We start from the raw sequence: 17310 nt of genomic DNA on the forward strand, positions 1-17310 counted from the left end.
TAGTTCATTAACATATTTACATCATCTCCAAGTTAGCAGTGGCCCCTTAGCAGTCCTTAATTTACATAATGTTTTGCTGGTCTTCCTGGGCCAGTGAGAGGGGACAGAGGGGCCATTGCAAGGTAACTGGCTGGTTTCCTCTAATTTTACCCAGCCCCGATGTGGTCTCTGTTCATTTATGAGGCAGTTTTGCAAGTGACTTACATGTTCTCCTTTATACTCTTACTTCCTATTATTGTTGCCTTCTGCTGGCTGCTTCTTTACCTACTATACTAATAGAAGGAAGAGGGTGGGGCCTTTCTGGGTCAGGAGGACCAGAACAAGATATAATTTCAACACAATCCACCCCTTCGTTTCCCAGCCACTTACTGTGGTCACACATTACCACGTTTGTTGACTAATCCAGACAAAATCACTGCAAGGACTATCACTTCAATGCTCATCATCACAGAAGTCTTGTCCATTTGCCTGGGAGGACCCAGGAGAAAAGGTCATTGAAGACACTCACTGGTCCTGGGGAGATGCTTCGATGTTCGTGATGATCTTATGACTGGTATTACAAGTCTTTCCTCTGCCTCTTGTACAGGCGGTGATAAGGGCAATTTCTCCTGAAGGGTCAATCTATGCCCAGCAGAAGTTCATGAAACTGCAAACCCCCTTGGCTGGCTAGTCCAAAGCTAGCTGAGGGGCCCATCACCATAGCCCCTAAGGCATGTTGTCCTCTGGCCAATTTGTCAAGTCCTCTGGTAGTACCCGCAGTTTGACCCTTTAACTGCTCTGTGATAACTATCTGTGTGTCCTTCAGCTTCTTATGGGCATCTTCACCTTCTGTGCCCCAAGTTTCAAGCCGAATAATAGCCCTTAGGACTATCAGGACAGGGCCCACTGCATGCCAGTGTGAGGTATTCTGGGGTGTCATTGAGCCATCCTTGTGAAAGATGAAGTCTACTTCTATGGTGACTGGAGTGCAGAAAAGGTATCTGTGGGTTCAGATGAGGCACTGGGGAACTGGGGGTACACACACCCACCATCTTCCTTCCAGGGATGCCAATTGGGTTTGATTTATCCAGGTGACCATGGTGATGTTGAAGTCTGATGCCTCAGTCCAAGTTTGACCACTGAAGGCACATATCCTTATCTGGAGACCGTGTAGAAGTTGTACTTTAGTGATTTGTATCACTAATTGATATTGTGAGGAATGTCACACATAGTCCTGTGCTATTGGGCTGGGGCAGTCCAGGGGCAATGGCCAGCTCCAAGCTGAAAGATGTCTTTCCTTCATCTAGTTGCAAAGTTTTAATGAGATTAGGAATATAGGAGTCCACTGTGGTGGGGAATTGCCCTCCCCTGAATTCTGCTGGGTTTTGCACACCCAGCTCTGAGTGAGGGTCTGTGCAGAAACTGTGACTTTGGAGATTGTGTCTTGGGAGGAAGTGTCTATACTGGACCCACTGCATGGGGGGTAATCTCCCTCTTCAAGATATCACTGTAGAACAGACTCAGTATGTTTCGGGACTGACACAGTCCCATGTTTTTCTTATTCTGGCTATCACTATAGGACGCTTGTGAAATTGTCCTGAGGACATGACAGTGACCAGAATTGGAGGCAGCTTGGGTTTGGAGGGCCTCCACATTGTACCTGGATAGAGTTGCTGGGCTTCCTTCATATGTGGGGAGGGGTTTGAGGGAGAGTAGCTTATCTCTGACTAAGGCAGGGATGTCTCTGCCCTTATGGGTCTATATATACCCCCAGGAATTTTATATTCTGTGAGAGGGGTTGAATTTTATGGAGGGTAATTGCCCAACTATTACTGGTCAGATATGTGACCATAGCCATGAAGTGGGCTCAGAGCAGGTCAGAGGCAGGGTCAGATCATCCACATCGGGCCATCTGCAGATGGCCTCCAGTCCCAGAGTGTCCTCCAGGACCTGGTAGCAGTGGTCTGTGAGTGATGCTGTTCAAGTATCCCGTGGGCAGCCTGGTAAAGGTGAAAGCAAATTGGGGTTGGGCGTGGAAGGACACAGACAAAGGATAAAACATGTTAGTCGAGTCGAGTACTTCCAACCAAGATCAGCTGGAGCATTGAAGGTCTCTGTCACCTCTAGAATGCTGGGTAGTGGGACTCTGATTGGGGGAACACCCTTATTCAAAGTCTATACTCCCCAGTTAGTCTCCATTCATTCTTGCCTGCTTTTTGGACCTGGTAAGTTGAATGAGAGAGACTGTGGGGCCAATTACACCTTCAGCAAGTAAGGCCAACCCAGTCACAGTAAGGTGGGGTTGTAGCCCCTGGGCCTTGGCTTAATGATCTTCATAGGGTGCCCAGGGTTCTTTAGGTGGACCAAGTGCAGGGTCCCGCACATAGATACCAGTTGTCTAATTTTCCTGGAAGTCAGGGTCAAGCTATCGCCAGTAAGATGTAATGTATCTACCCACCCTGCTGCTTTTCCCTCTGACTTTTGTTGTAAATCCTTAAGTATAGTTTCTATCTCAAGCACAGTCAGGGGTCTGGCTTCATCATGCAGTTCCAATCCTTCATCCCCCCCTCCTCCTTACAGCCCCTTTCCTGACTATCCTTCTGGCAGTGACAGCAAAAGCTTGGCCTGAGGGTTGGGGGCTGGATTTCTTACTGCTTTGTTTCTTTTTGGTCTCTGTCTGCCTTGCAGGGGTAGGAGGAGTTAATAGAGATTCAGCCTGCCTGTTGACAGACTCTCCCAATCTTCTTCTATCATGGTGACAAACAGTGAATGGCTCAGAGATGCCAGCACATCTCTGTTATACAGTGGCATTTGGCAAGGACAGCAGTGACTTCCCATGAGGACTGGGTGGTAGGGCTACAGGCTTCTTTCCCTCATTTCCCAAGGAGAGCCCAGGCAGGGGCAGACCACCGATTGGGGGGGTGGTAATATTGGGGGTAACTTAGGGGCTGGGCCCGGCCAATGGCCTGGCATTTCTGCTTGGGGTGGGTCCACCTTCCTTGTCTCGGCATAGATGACGTCATGACATTGGCTGTGGGTTGCATCAGTTACCTAGGAGAGTGTCGAGAGACCTCTCTTGCTCCCCTTGAGACCCGCTAAGAGAAGGGTAGAGTTTTCTATTGGTGGCTACCCAACCCCCCAAGAACATATTTAGCACCTGTAGACATGGGGCTTTTGCATTTGTACCTTCTTTCTTCCCTGCCCTGCTCACTCTGTGGTTAGCCCCTCACTGCTACCCTTAAACAAACAGCTTTGCCCTTAGGGGTGGATGCTAGCAGTTCACCCCTGACCTGTGTGTCTAGGGTGGGAGATGTCTCTCACTCCCCTAGCTGCTTTAGCTTCAAAGCCCAGTGACACAGTTCTGGTCCCCTTTGGTTCCCAGACCGCACAGAGACACAGGTGCACAGCTCTCTATTCCCAGCTTTAAAAGCCATGTCCCATACAAATACTTCTGGACAGCAGCCCTCCCCTGTACACACCTCTGAGAGGGATCATAGTAGCATTAGAGTACAGGCTGGTGACCCTGGGGCCTACACATATCAGCATGAGGGTACACACTCCCTGGGGGACAGACAGTGGAATCCTCCATCAGAGACTGGTGGGAGGGGAGAGAGGAGAAGGAGGGGGCACAGAGAGTCACCTCCATGCCTTCAGATCAGAGTTTGGAGCACTCCAGCAGACCTCGGGAAATTGAGGAGCATGGGGTGGGGGGCCCAGGAATTTGGGGTCTCACTTTTACCGTGTTTTCTGGTGGGAGATAGACTAATGCTTATCTAGGCCACCTTAGGTTTAGTTAATTAATACATTCATGTCATCTCAAAGTTATCTGTGCCACCTTAAGTTTCCTTAATTTAGATAACATTTTACCAGTCTTACTGTGCATGTCAGAGCTTATCTGGAGCTTACAGACTGAGGACTGTTAGTGGGACTGAGGGACTGTTAAATTGGAAGCTGGCCGGCTTCCCCTAATTTTGCACAGTCTCAGGATGTGGTCTCAGTTCATTTCTGAGGCAGCTTTGCAAATCACTTCTATGCTCACCTTACTTTGTTTTATACTGGCTACTTATATAATATATATAATTATATATATTATACTTATATTTACTAACTAAGGGGAAAGCAAGAGGGCCACAACAAGATATTATTCCAACCCAGTGGGGTATTTCTGGCTTGGTCCAAGTCATTGGCAAAAGGGTTGATTAAATGTCCAAGAGCACGTGGCTCTTGCTTCCCTGGAATTCTCCTTCCAAGTTGACTTTGAACTATTATTGACTATTCTTTGGGTCCAGCCCTACACTAATCCAAATCCACCTAATTGTATAGACTAAGCCCATTTATTTCCATCTTTTTTTTTTTTTAAGCAATCGGGGTTAAGTAACTTGCTCAAGGTTACACGGCCAGTTATTTCTGGGTGTGGTGCTGAGTGTCTGAGCCTGGATTTGATCCAGGTCATCCCCACACTGGAGCTGGTGCTCTTACTCACTGAGCCACCTGGCCACCCCGAAGCAATTGGGGTTAAGTAACTTGCTCAAAGCTACATGGCCAGGTGTTTCTGGGTGGGTGCTAAGTGTCTGAGCCCCGGATTCGATCTCCAGGTCTTCTCAACACTGGAGCCGGTGCTCTTACTCACTGTGCTACCTGGCCGCCCCATTTCCATCTTTTTCAAAAGAATAACATAAGAGGTTTTATCTAATGCTTTGCTAAAATAATAGCAATCATAATTATATATAATATAATTAAATATATATTTAATATATAATATATTATATATAATATTACTATTATATCATAGCAATAATAGCTAGCATTTAAATAGTGTTACCATGTGTGAGGCACTATGCTAAGTGCTATTATTATTATCATTGCAATTATTATCTCATTTGATATTAGTTATTATCTCATTTGATCCTTACACCAACCCTGGGAGAGAAGTACTATTATTGTCCCCATTTTACAGATGAGGAAACTAAAACAAACAGAAGTAAAGTGACTTGCCCAAGGTCACACAGCTGCACCATCTCTGAGGCTGGATTTGAACTCGGGTCTTCCTGATTCCAGATCTAGCGCTCTGTACACTATGGCACCATCCAGCCGCCAAAATCTAAATAAGTGATACTGTAGTATGCCCTTGATCTGTCAGTGTGGAAACTCAATCAGAACACAAAGGAAGTAAGGTGAGCCTGGCACGCTGCTCTTCATGCCCATTCTTGGTGATCACCACTTCCTTTTCAAGACGTTCTCTAATCTCTCCCATTCCTTTGGAATGTTGCCAGGAGCCAAAGTCAAATTCAATGACCTAGAATTTTCAGGCAACATATACCCATCTCCAACCTGTGCTTAGAGATGAAGGGTCTCTCAGGGATTTTAAAAGAAGGTCAAGTCCAACTCCCTCTTTTTTTTTTTAATAGATGTGAAAGGGGAAGCTAGATGGCTCAGTAAATAAAGCTCTGGCCCTGGAGTCAGGAAGACCTGGGTTCAAATCTGACCTCACACATTTAAGACACAAAAAAAAACTAGCCGTGTGACCATGGGCAAGTCACTTAACCCCAAATGCCCTGCCCTCCCCCCTCCAAAAAACAAAACAAAACAAAAAATAGACCACAAGACTCATATGGGAAATAATGATAACAGCAATGACGATGGGCATGGCAATTATAGCAAAGCTAGCATGTAAATAGTGCTTTGAGGTTTACAAAGCACTTTCCATTTGGTCCTCACAACAACCCCATAAGGGGGCTATTGTGACTCTACAGGTGAGGCAACTGAGAGGTTAAATGACTTTCTCAGGGTCACAAAGCTAGTAAGTATCTGAGGCAAGATTTGAACTCAGGTCTTCCTGACTCTCGGGTCTCATGTTTTTAGTACTTCACTATTCAATTCCAGGTTGGCAAAGTATTGTGCACATATTACCTCATTCAGTCCTGACAACAATGCTCTGAGATCTTTTTATTCCCATCTTACAGATGAGGAGCCTGAGGCTCAGAGAATGTACCCATGGTCACATAGCTAGTTGGTGTCAGATTAGAACCTGGCTCCCTTCTGACTGCATGGCTAATATCCCTTCCATTGTGCCATGCTGAAAGAGGATGTTGTTTTTAGCTGCTGCTCCCTGCCTCGCTGGGAACCTGGCAGACCAGAGGTGGGGTGGAGCTTGGAAATCTCCCAAGAAAGGCTTTGAGAGCTACTGTAATAATCACAACAACTTGCATTTTACAGCTTTTTACAGTTTACAGAAGGGTTTTCTCACAATAGCTCTCATAAGGTGGATAGTGTATCTTTTTTCCTGCTCATAGAGAAGGGCTGTACTCCAGCCAGCTCTAGGTTCAGGAGCTAGCCTGGGCATAGTGCTTTGGCCCTCTGTTGGAGATTTCATGCCTCCTTGGCCAGTGGGGACTCTTTTCACTTTTTAATCAATTGATCAACAAGCTTTGATTAAGCTCTTACTGTATGCCAGGTTCTGTGCTAGGCACTAGATATAAATAAAAAATGGAAAGTTTCTGCCCTCAAGAAGCTTACAATCTATTAGATTTCTTGTAATATAGAGATATATGCAAAACACCAAATACAAGATAATCTTCAGGAATACATTAGGAGATGGGGAGACAGGGAGGGACCAAAAAGGAATCTTTCATCTGGATCTTGGAGGAAACTAAGGATTCAAAAAGAGGTTGAAGTGAGGAGAGAGTGACAGCCAGGGCAAGGTGGGATTGAGAGATGGAGTGACTCATGTAAGGAACAGCAAACAGGACAGTATGGCTGGTCCATGGAGTGGATGGAGGGGAGTAATATGTCATAGGCTGAAAGGGTAGGTAGGGACCAGACTGTGAGAGGTTTTCAATGCCAAATGGAGTTTATAATTGTTTTTAGAGGCAATTGGGAACCACTGGAGTTTATGCAGTAGGGGGTTACAACATGTTCATTTCAGTTGTGTCCAACTCTTCATGACCCCATTTGGGGTTTTCTTGGCAGAGATATTGGAGTGGTTTGCCATTTCCTTCTCCTGCTCATTTTACAGATGAGGAAACTGAGACATACAGGGTTAAGTGACTTGCCCAGGGTCACACAGCTAGTAAGTGTCTGTGGCCAGATTTCAACTCGGGTCTTCCTGACTCCAGGTCCAGCGCTCTATTTAGCGAGCCATCTAACTTCTCCCTACGTGGTCAGATCTTTGGTGGCTGTCTGGAGGACTGATTGAAATAGGGAAGAATTTGAAGCAGGATGACAAATTGGGATATTATTTTGATAGGCCAGGTGAGAGAGGTGCAGCAGACTAAACCAGGGCATTGGCAATGTAAATGAAGATCGATACAAGGGATAGAAACAAGATTGGATCTGTGGGATGACTGAGGATTTAAGTAAAGGTTGACACTAGAGTTGTGAGCTTGGATGAGTGGAAAAATGGCATCTCCACCCCACGGAAACAGGGAAGTTTGGAAAGGGGGTTGTTTGGGGGGTTGGGGCAGCCAGAGGGCGCCATAGTGCCTGGGGTCAGGAAGACCTGACCTCAAATCTAGCCTTAGACCCTTACTAGCTGTGTGACCTTGGGCAAATCACTTAATTTGTCTCAGTTTCCTCATATGGGCATAATAACAGCACCTATCTCCCAGAGTTGTTGTAAGGATAAAATGAGATAAAAATTGTCAAATGCTTAGCACATAGTCAGTGCTATGAAATTTTACCTATGATGATGATCCAAATACAGTCCATTTTACACATGCTGGGTTTAAAATGTCCAACAGGTAGCTGGTCCACTCTGCTGCTTAGGGACTCTGTTGGTCCCACGTGGCAGATGCAATTTCTGCCTCCTGTCAGTCAATATGACATATATTAAGCACTTGTGAGCCAGGGACTGTGCTAAATGTTAAGGGTACCAAGAAAGGCATTGTTCTTAAGGAACTCACAGTCTAATGGGAGTCCACAATCTCATTGGAGAGATAAAACATGTACCATTAAAATTATAAGACCAGCCAGTCTCCGCTTAGGCATGAAATGAAGGCAGTAAAAAGTACTAGAGAAAAGCAGATTGGCCTTGAGTAGTCAGAGTTGGCTTCCTGGAGAAGATGGCTTCTGACATGGGTCTTGAGCCAACCTACTGATGTAATAAAATTGTCTAGTCCTTAAGAGTCAGCATGATACATGGGAAAGATCACTCAATGATCTGGGTATCGCAGGACCTGCATGTGAGTCCCAGCCCCCCACATTTATGAGCTGTGTGATCCTGGGCCAATCACTTGGGCTCACTTGGGTCCCTTGATCTGTAAAATGAGGATAATAATATTCTGAGTAAATAACTGTGTAAACTTTAAAGATGCACATAAATGTGAGCCATCTTTATTGAGGACAAGGACCATGTCTTTCTCTTTTTTTTGTTTTTAATACTGTACATTGTTATTGTTCAATAAATATATGTTGAATTAATGAATAAATGAGTCAGGAAATTCCTGAGGCCACTTGAATTTTTCTGTGACATCGGAACAACACCAAACCTGTGGCATTGTGGGTTTCCTCACTTCAGGCTTCTTTGAGCCCCTTTGCTTGGATTAAATCTTTAGCTTCCACGTAGCAAAAAGGGAAAAAAATAAGAATCGTTTGAAAGTCATTTCCAGAGTTTCTGGATTGAAATATAACATCTGACAATTTAAGTGTAACATATGGATTAAATTTTCCTGAAATTACCCATGGATTTTCAATTAAGGGAACTGAGGGGCTCCCTCCAGACTCAGCCCATGTGGAAGGTGGCTGGAGCAGAGCTGAGCCAAGACCAGTCCTGGCTAGGATAGAATAATCTGGACCTCCGTGAGGGATTGGGGGGAGGGTTGCCCTCCCATAATGCACTGGCTCTCCTCCATATTTCCTGCATCTCATATGATTATATCGTACTTTGGAGCCTGGATGTCCAACCTTCTAAAGTTAGGTCACCTTCATCAGTTTCTCTGTTTACCAGAGTTCTTAGTAGCATTTTACAGAGGAGGAAATTGATACCCAGAAAAGTTTAGTGACTGCTCCATAATTACCCCTAGCAGGGTAAAAGTGGGGACTCCGGGTTCTGCTGTCCCAGTCCCTTATCTCCCCTCACAAGGTCACTAGCTTGCTTTGGACCTTCTTCACTTCTCACCTGGAGTGCTGCAAAACTTTCCAGTTAGATTCTCAGCTTCCATCCCCTCTTTTCTCAAATCCATTCTTCATGCAGCTACTGAAATAATCTTCCTGAAACACATCTGACTATGGCACTTCTCTGCTCAAGGAGCTCCAATGGCTCCCATTCGCCTTTTGGATAAACTAAAGATTCCTCAGCTTAGTATTTAAAGTCCCTCACAACTTGACTACAGTCTACCTTTCCAGGTTTATTGCAAGTTCCCCCTTCATTCCCGGTGTTTAGATATGTCTTAGAAATGACCAGGTCTTTGAGTAACTGGAGGGCTGGCATAAGGAAGAGGGATCTGACTTGTTCTGTGTGGTCCCAGGAGTCAGAAGCAATGGTAGAACATTGCCGGGAAGATGATTTCAGCTGGTTAGACGGAAATCTTTCAGCCAATGAGAGCTGAAATGGAAGAGGCCGTCTCAATGGTAGTGACTCCACCATAATTGCCTCATCCATTATCAAGGGTGTTGTAGAAGGGGCTGCTGTTCAGGGCTGGGTTGGACTCAATGCTTTCTCATGTCCATCCCAACCCTGCGATTCAGTGATTCTGTGAGAATGGACTTGAGATGGACCTTGAAGGATGGGTAGGATTTGAATAAGGCAAGTAGATCAGGGAGGGCATGTAAGTAGAAGATGGCCAGAGATGAGTCTAGAAAGATGAATTTAGACCAGGACTGCAGAGGACCTTGAATGCCAGACTAACGAGTCTTACATTTATCCATTAGGGAGCCATTGCAGGTACTTGAGCAGGGGTGTGGCATAATGAGTTTGTTGTTTTAGGGACATTAATGGTGTATAGAGTAGGTTGGAAGAGAGGGAGATATTGTCATGATCCAATTTTAAGGTCATGGAGCCTGAATTAGGCTAATGACAGTAGACCTGGAAAAGGAGAGTTAGAGTAATGGAAGAATTTATGGGACTTGGCAAGTCCTGGATACAGAGAGCCAAGGAGAGGGAGTTGACTGGGAGGTTCTGAATCTGGGGTGATGGGTACAATGGCAGTGTTGTTAATGGAAATGCAGAGGTCGGAAGGAGGAGGAGATTTTGTGGCAGGTGTTGAGTTGAATTTTTGGCTGGTTGAGTTTGAGGTGCCAGTGAATATCTGAAAGAGGATGATTGTGACTCAGTTTACATTATTGGAAAGTTATCCATCTCCCAGACCACACACCTATGAGTGGATGTCCCCCAAGGTTCTGTCTTTAGCCATCTTCTCTGCCTTCTCTACATTCCCATGGGTCCAGTTGCCATGTCCATTCAGACATATATTTTCCCGTTGAACTCCAACCCCACATCATTGCCTTGTAGGCTGAATGGCTCCATCTGGATGTTCAGCTGTTAACTTCAAAGTCAACGTGCCCAAGATTGAACTCATCATCTTTCCCTCCACCGAGTCACCCCTCCCGCAGACTTCTCTCCTCCTAAGCAAGGCACCTCCATCTTTCTTCATACATAGGCAGGTTTGCAATCTTGGAATCACCTTCGACTCTGCCTTCTCCCATGCACGACATCACTAATCTGATGCTATATTCTGTCTGTTCTGTCCTATGACCTGTATTTCCCCTTGTATCACGAATAGGAGCATAGACTTAGAACCGGGAGTCCAACACCCTCACTTTACAGACTAGGAAATGAAGACCTAGAAAAGTTGAGTGACTTGCTTAGGGTCACACAGCCAGCATGTGTTAGAGGCAATTTGGTAATCCAGTTTGTTTTTCTGTCTGATTTCATATTATTTATTCCCCTTTACACACACTTTTTTCTAGCCAAACCAAACTGCTTAGTGTTTCCTGAATTGGGAGTGTCATCTCCCACCTCTGCACATTTGCCCAGGGTATCATCCCCCATCCTTGGAATGCATTCTCTCCTCATTTCTCAATCTCACAGTCCTCAAGGCTACACAAAGCCTCCCTTGCCTACTCTTCTTCCTCAGATAAGTTTAGAGGTCTTTTTTTTCTCCTTTGTCCTCTTCACTCGCTATTTTATATAAATCTTAGCTTTTTCATCCAGCACAATGTGGGTTCCTTGAGAAGAGAGGTTGTTTACATTTTTATCTTTATACCCCCAATATCTATTGACTGGCACATTATAGGTGCTTAATAAGTATTGAAATTGAGGTTTCTTTGTGTACATTCTTATATTATAGTTATTTTGTGTTTGTGGAAATACAAATTCCCTGAGGGCAGGTAACTGTGTCATTTGTCTCTCTCATCTTTCCTCTAGCATAGTTCAGTGCACGCTTAGGCTTGGGGTCTAAATGAGCTCTCTACTCTGTCCTTTTCTCTGCCTCAATTCCCTTTGGCTCACCCCAGAGCCAACTTCTTCCAAGCCCAAGAAAGACCTTCATGGCCCTCTTTCTCCTGTTCTCTTTTAGGACATTCAGGACTGCCCCCGGATCCTGCCTACACCGCTAGCCCCAGTACCCACAGGGGGCCTACAGAACATTCATGTCTCCTTGGCCAACACTGTCTTCTTCTCCCAGGTAAGTGGCACCTTGAAGAGTAGAGAGAGAAGTTCTTAAGGTTGCTGCTGCACATGGTTATGAGGAGAGGCCCCAGAGATGGTAGAATGATCTGCAGGTCTCTGTGACCTTTTCATAGAGGAGTAAGGCCGTATGAGCCTCCATGACCCTGAGAAACTGACCCTTGACCTCAACACAGACTGAGTCCTTGATTCTGGCTGTTGACCAAGCCCCAACACCAGTCATAGCTTTTACCCCTGGTTCTAGCCAAAGAGTGACCCCTGACCCTGACCACAGGCTCATCCTTGACTCTGGCCACAGACTTACCCCCTGATTTCTATAGACTGAGTACTGACCCTGACCACAGATTTATCCTTGACCCTGATCACAGATTGAGCCTCTGGTTCCACCCATTGTTTGAGCCCTGACTCTTGAGCTGAGAGATTAGGGAGGTGTGAGGCCTGGGACAAGTCTTCCCTCATGGCACAATCTACCTACTGACAGGTAAAATTAGGGTGGAGACCATCAGGGGCAGTCTGGAAAGGTAAGAGGCATAGCAAAGGGATGCTGGTGACTGATTGGGCCTAGGACTCCCTGTCTAGGGACTTTCCCTTCTTTCTCTTGGAAGTAATGAGGAAGAGTGAGGAGAAAGCAGGTATAGTAAAGGAGCCAGCCCCAGAATCCACCAGTTGTCTTGATTAGTGTGGAAGGGCAGTCATGAGTTAATTTTGGGAGGGGTTGGCATCAGAATTGCCTTGGCATCAGAAGATTTTTAGCCTTGGCTCCAATCCCAGTCTTGTCTTTGGCTGTTCTATGACCTTGGACAAATAACTTACCCTCTCTCGGCCTCAATTTTCCTGTCTGTGAAATGAGAGTGTTAAATTAGACGGCCCCTAAAATCCTTTTCAGCTCTAAATCTAGAACTGCGTCCATTCCTCCTGCAGGCTTTCTCTCTGAAGCAGTGTTCAGGGTTCGCCCTGTAGCAGCAAAGTCCACATCCCACCCCATCCCAGCCCTTAGGCTTCAGGGTCCTTGATGAGTCACTGTTTGGGAGGCTAGGCTGAGAGATTTGAAAGTTGGGCAGGTACAAAGAAAATGGCCTCCACCGTTTGTTACTATTTCTTAAGAGGCATAGAAGGAGAAAATAGCCAGGACAACTTGGAACGTCTCATCAGAACCACTAAGGAATATTTGAAAATGAGCATTTTTTTTTTAAATTAAGAAGTTGTCTTGAAGATTGCCATTAACTAATGCACTAACCCTTCTCTTTGGTCGATGTCTTTATTTATTCATTCATTTATTTGTTTGTTTGTTTGGTAGCAGAAAGAAGCCTGTATTTAGACTATGCCAATTAGGAGCTGTGACCTGAAATAAGTCCCATCCCCCGTAGGCTTCCATTTCTTCTGTAAAGTGAGAGGTCTGGAAATGCTGATCTTTCCATTTCTGAGTCCTGTGATCCCATGCTCCCTCCCTGATCCAGGCCCCACCATGCCCCAGGAGGCTGCACCTCTCTGGGAGAGCCCCTCCAGGGAAAAGGCATCATGTTTGAAAACATTCATAGGCAACCTGTTTTCCTTTGCGGCCATCCAGTCCCTGCTGCAGAAGGAGCAGAGGGCCCAGGGGAGTTTCTAGCAGGGACTGAGAAAAGCAGTCACACTTTGAAGGGAGATGCCTCTCCCGGGAGGGTCTCAGGGATCCCCCAGTAGGCACCTGCTGTCCGGCCTGTGGAGTTTGGAGAGCTGTAGTTGTGATGAATGGGCAGAGTAACCTGGGCCCAGGGTTTGGTGGGGTGGGTCCGGGGCATCGCGCACAGGAGGCATTGACAGGTCCTGGAGCTGTGCCAGGCAGGAGGCATCTCATTTACTCCTCCTTGAAACTCCATTAGGAGCACACCATCTGGCAGCCCCTTACCATAATTTGGTGCCTATGATACGCTCTTCATACAAATGAAATGTTATCTATTATTATCAGGATTACATTGTCTAGATCACAGAATGGAGAGCTGGGAGGGCCCTTAGAGATCATTTACCCAACCTATCATTTTACAGTTGAAGAAACTGAGTCAGGAAGGTTCCACTTGTGCAATGTGTGCAATGTCACACAGATAATAAGTAACAGAACTGGGACTCAAAGCCGGGGTCTCTGATCCCCCAACTCCAATGTGCTTTTCACTGATCCCCAAGGAAGCTTCTCCTGTCATCTAGGTGGGCCAGTCATTTCTCCGAAGGTGTGGGAATGTTCTATAGCTAAGAGCCCCCACGTCATAGAACCCCTCCCATACTGCAAAATGCTTTCATGTATATTACCTGATAAACTTGTAGAAAATTAGGAGCAGGAAGATGTGCTCTCCCTCTCAGACTTGCCAAGGCCTGGAATGGGCTAGGGTTGAGAACCTGTGATTTCATCAGTGTGGAGAACTTCTGGTATGGAAATGCCCTTCACAAATCATCTATATTTCATGGTCAGTTGCCTGGGCCACTGAAAGGTTCAGTGACTTTGCTTGTGGTCACATAGTTCATATGTGTCAGAGGCAAGACTTAAACCCAAGTGTTGGCTCCGAAGTCAGTTCTTCTGACCACTGTAACACACTGCCTCTCAGACTCCCTACCCACATAATAAAGTAGTCCTTCTGTGAAGGACTAAAGCAGTTTATCACATTCATTTTTTTCCTGTGCCTCATACATACTTTTATTGTATAAAGTCACATCTACTTCCTAATGTCCCCTAAATTTGTGGCAGCTGGACAGTTTCTGCTGACAGGCAACATTATGCTCTAAAGAAATGGCCACTTCTTGGGACAACTAGGTGGTGCAGTAAATAGAGCACCAGCCCTGGAGTCAGGAGGACCTGAGTTCAAATCCGACCTCAGACGCTTGACACACTTACTAGCCGTGTGACTTTGGACAAGTCGCTTAACCCCGATTGCCCTCCAAAAAAAAAAAAAAAGCAAGAAATTGCCACTTCTGAGAGGTAGTGAGCAAGGGATCATCTCTAAACCCTTCCTTCTTCCCTCCTTCCCCCAATCATTTATAAAAGACAACCCTGAGCTTTCAAGAGGAGAAGGTACTGTCCCAAGGGCAGAGCAGGTTAATACTCTTTCCCATTTCATTTGATCCTCACAACAAGCCTCTAAAGGAAGATATTATTATTCCCAATTTGCAGGTGGAGATTGAGGTTAATATTGACAACTATCATTTATGTAGCAGTTTAATGTTTAAAAACTCCTAGATGTAAATGGTCTTATTTCATCCTTACAACAGTCTTTGTAATAAAGGCTGTAGATATTATCCCCATCTTCCAGATGAGGAAAGTTGAGGCCGAGAGAGTTTAAGTGATTTGCCCAGGGTCCCATAGCTAAGTGAGTGTCAGAGGCAGGATTCAAATTCAGACCTTGATCGTTTCACATCCAACTCTGTCCACTGTGACAAATCAGGTGGGCTGGTTTGCCTAAGGTCATACAATGAATGAATGATGTCTACAGATGGAACCCAGGCATCCCTAGAGTTTGTTGTCATTATTATCATCCAGTCATGTCTGACTCTTCATGACCACATTTGGGGTTTTCTTGGCAAAGATACTGGAATGTTTCCCCATTTCCTTCCCCACCTCATTTTACAGATGAGGAAACTGAAGTAAAGAGGATTCAGTGACTTGCCCAGGGTCACACAGCTAGTGTCTCAGGCCACATTTGAAATCAGGAAGATGAGTCTTCCTGACTCCGGACCTGGCACTATCCGTTGTGCCACCTTTCTGCCAGTTCCCTAAAGCACCACACTCATTCTCTTTCATGTGTTAATGGCACCAGTCGAAGATTTGGAAGCTTGCCATATTGTTCACATGATTGCAGGCTCCCTGTTTTGTGATGGAGCTATTTGGCTGACTGTGAGAAAACACTATAAATGATTAGCTGTGAGCATTGAAGTGATAGCAGCGTCTTTATATGGGGCCTCTGGGAAAGCCATTGTCTTCTTATAACAAGGGTTAGGTCGTCCATCACTGTGTGAGGTGATCCCAAATTATTAAGTGCTGTCTGAGGCTGATGTTTCCAGTGGCAGGAGCCCTGTAAATGAAGCCGCATTCTTGACTGTGATCCCAACAGGAACAAGTCAGTTTTGCTCTGTCTCACAGTCACAGAATGGCCCCTGGTCTTGGTCAAACACTGACCCTAGCTTCAGCCACTGCTAGACATCTTAACCTTGACCAAAGGTTGGCCCACTGGCTTTGGACAAAGATTAACCCTAATACTGACCTCAGCCTTATCTCAGTCATGTCCAATGATCAATCCCAAGTCCAGCCACAAAGCAGTGACAGCTGGGTGGTACAGGGGATAGAGCATGTCGGGCCTGAAGAGTGGAAGACCCGAGTTCGAATCCTTTCCAGCTATCTGACCCTACACAAGTCACTCAGTTTCCTTGTCTATAGAATGAGCTGGAGAAAGGACAACAGAAAAGAAGCCTCTCAAGACTGAACCCAAACCCTGGCTGAAGATCAACTCTGACCTTAAAGTAAGATTCAGACTCAACCCTGAACACTGAACCCCAAGATCTGAACCCAAATCATAGAATCAAGGACCCTAAGAATTTTTAAAGCATTCATCAGTTATCTAACCCAATCTGGAGCTAAACAAGAATCCCTTTAACAAGAAAATCCCTCATGAGTAGCCTTTGCCTGAAGACTTCTAGTGAAGGGGAATTCACTAACACCCAAGGCCACCAATGGGATAGCTCTAATTTTTAGGAAATTTTTGCCTTACGTGTCATACTCTGCATCTTTACAAATTGTGGCCACCGTGCCTTATTCTCTCTGGGACCAAGCAGAACAAACCTAATTTCTTTTCAACATGGCATTCCTTTAGATTCATGAAGACTATCAAATCCCTGTCTCTTCCTTCAGGCTCGACATCCCCAGGTCCTTTAATATTTAACGCCAGCTTCAATATCCTCACCCAAAGAAGAGATAGATATTGTTACCATATCTTAGAATGAAATCTTGGAGTTACATTTTAACTGTGATTCTATAAGGAGTCTGTGAGGAGACTGAGAATCTTAACAGTTTTTCTGGAGAGACTGTTAACTACGATGGTTCAAGAGAGAACAAAGAAAATGAGAGAATGTTTCCCGAGAAGACTGAACTTAACCCTTAACTTCCTAAGGAGTATGTAGAGGATTCTTGGGAAGAGATTTGAATTGGTATTCTGAGAGAAATGAATGGTGGGAATATGTTTCTGGAATGGAGAAGTGAGCAGTTGTAGTCATAGTCTATTATAAATAATTATGTCTTCATAATTGGTTGAACCATTGATTGGTTGGTGACGCCATTAATGAATAAGTCAAGGGAAGATTAGAGAGTTTGAGAGAGTGGTGAAGAGAAGACCAAAAGTTTATGGGAAAAGGTGTCTCTAATTTATAAAAATTAATCGTGGGGCGGCTAGGTGGCACAGTCAATAGAGCACTAGTTCTGAAGTCAAGAGGACCTGAGTTTAATTCTGGCCTTAGACACTTAACACTTACTAGTCATGTGACCTTGGGCAAGTCACTTAACCCCAACTGCCCTGCCTTCCCCCTCCAAAAAGCAAAAAATAATGATGATATTTAATAAACTAAAGATAGTCTGAGAGCTAATTGATTAATGATAGATGTTGCAGTTTTATTCATTAATAAGGAAATAGCAAAACTCTTTTTTTGCTAGAGAAGGAAATGACAAACCACTCCAGTATCTTTGCCCAAAAAAA

General features: G+C 45.1%; 1 protein-coding gene across 1 annotated transcript in view; it reads left to right on the forward strand.

The window, feature by feature from the left end:
- Positions 1-17310, forward strand: part of PLXND1 (plexin D1) — a 204848-nt gene that overhangs the window by 98723 nt on the left and 88815 nt on the right. The window contains exon 9 of the mRNA XM_069083882.1: positions 11493-11600. Within this exon, the coding sequence (XP_068939983.1) occupies positions 11493-11600 (108 nt within the window). The remainder of the gene's footprint in view (positions 1-11492; positions 11601-17310) is intronic.

This window comes from Petaurus breviceps, unplaced genomic scaffold (genome assembly GCF_028583685.1).
Source record: "Petaurus breviceps papuanus isolate PSGF00001 unplaced genomic scaffold, PetGlider_PUasm1.0 174, whole genome shotgun sequence".
NCBI lineage: Eukaryota > Metazoa > Chordata > Mammalia > Diprotodontia > Petauridae > Petaurus > Petaurus breviceps.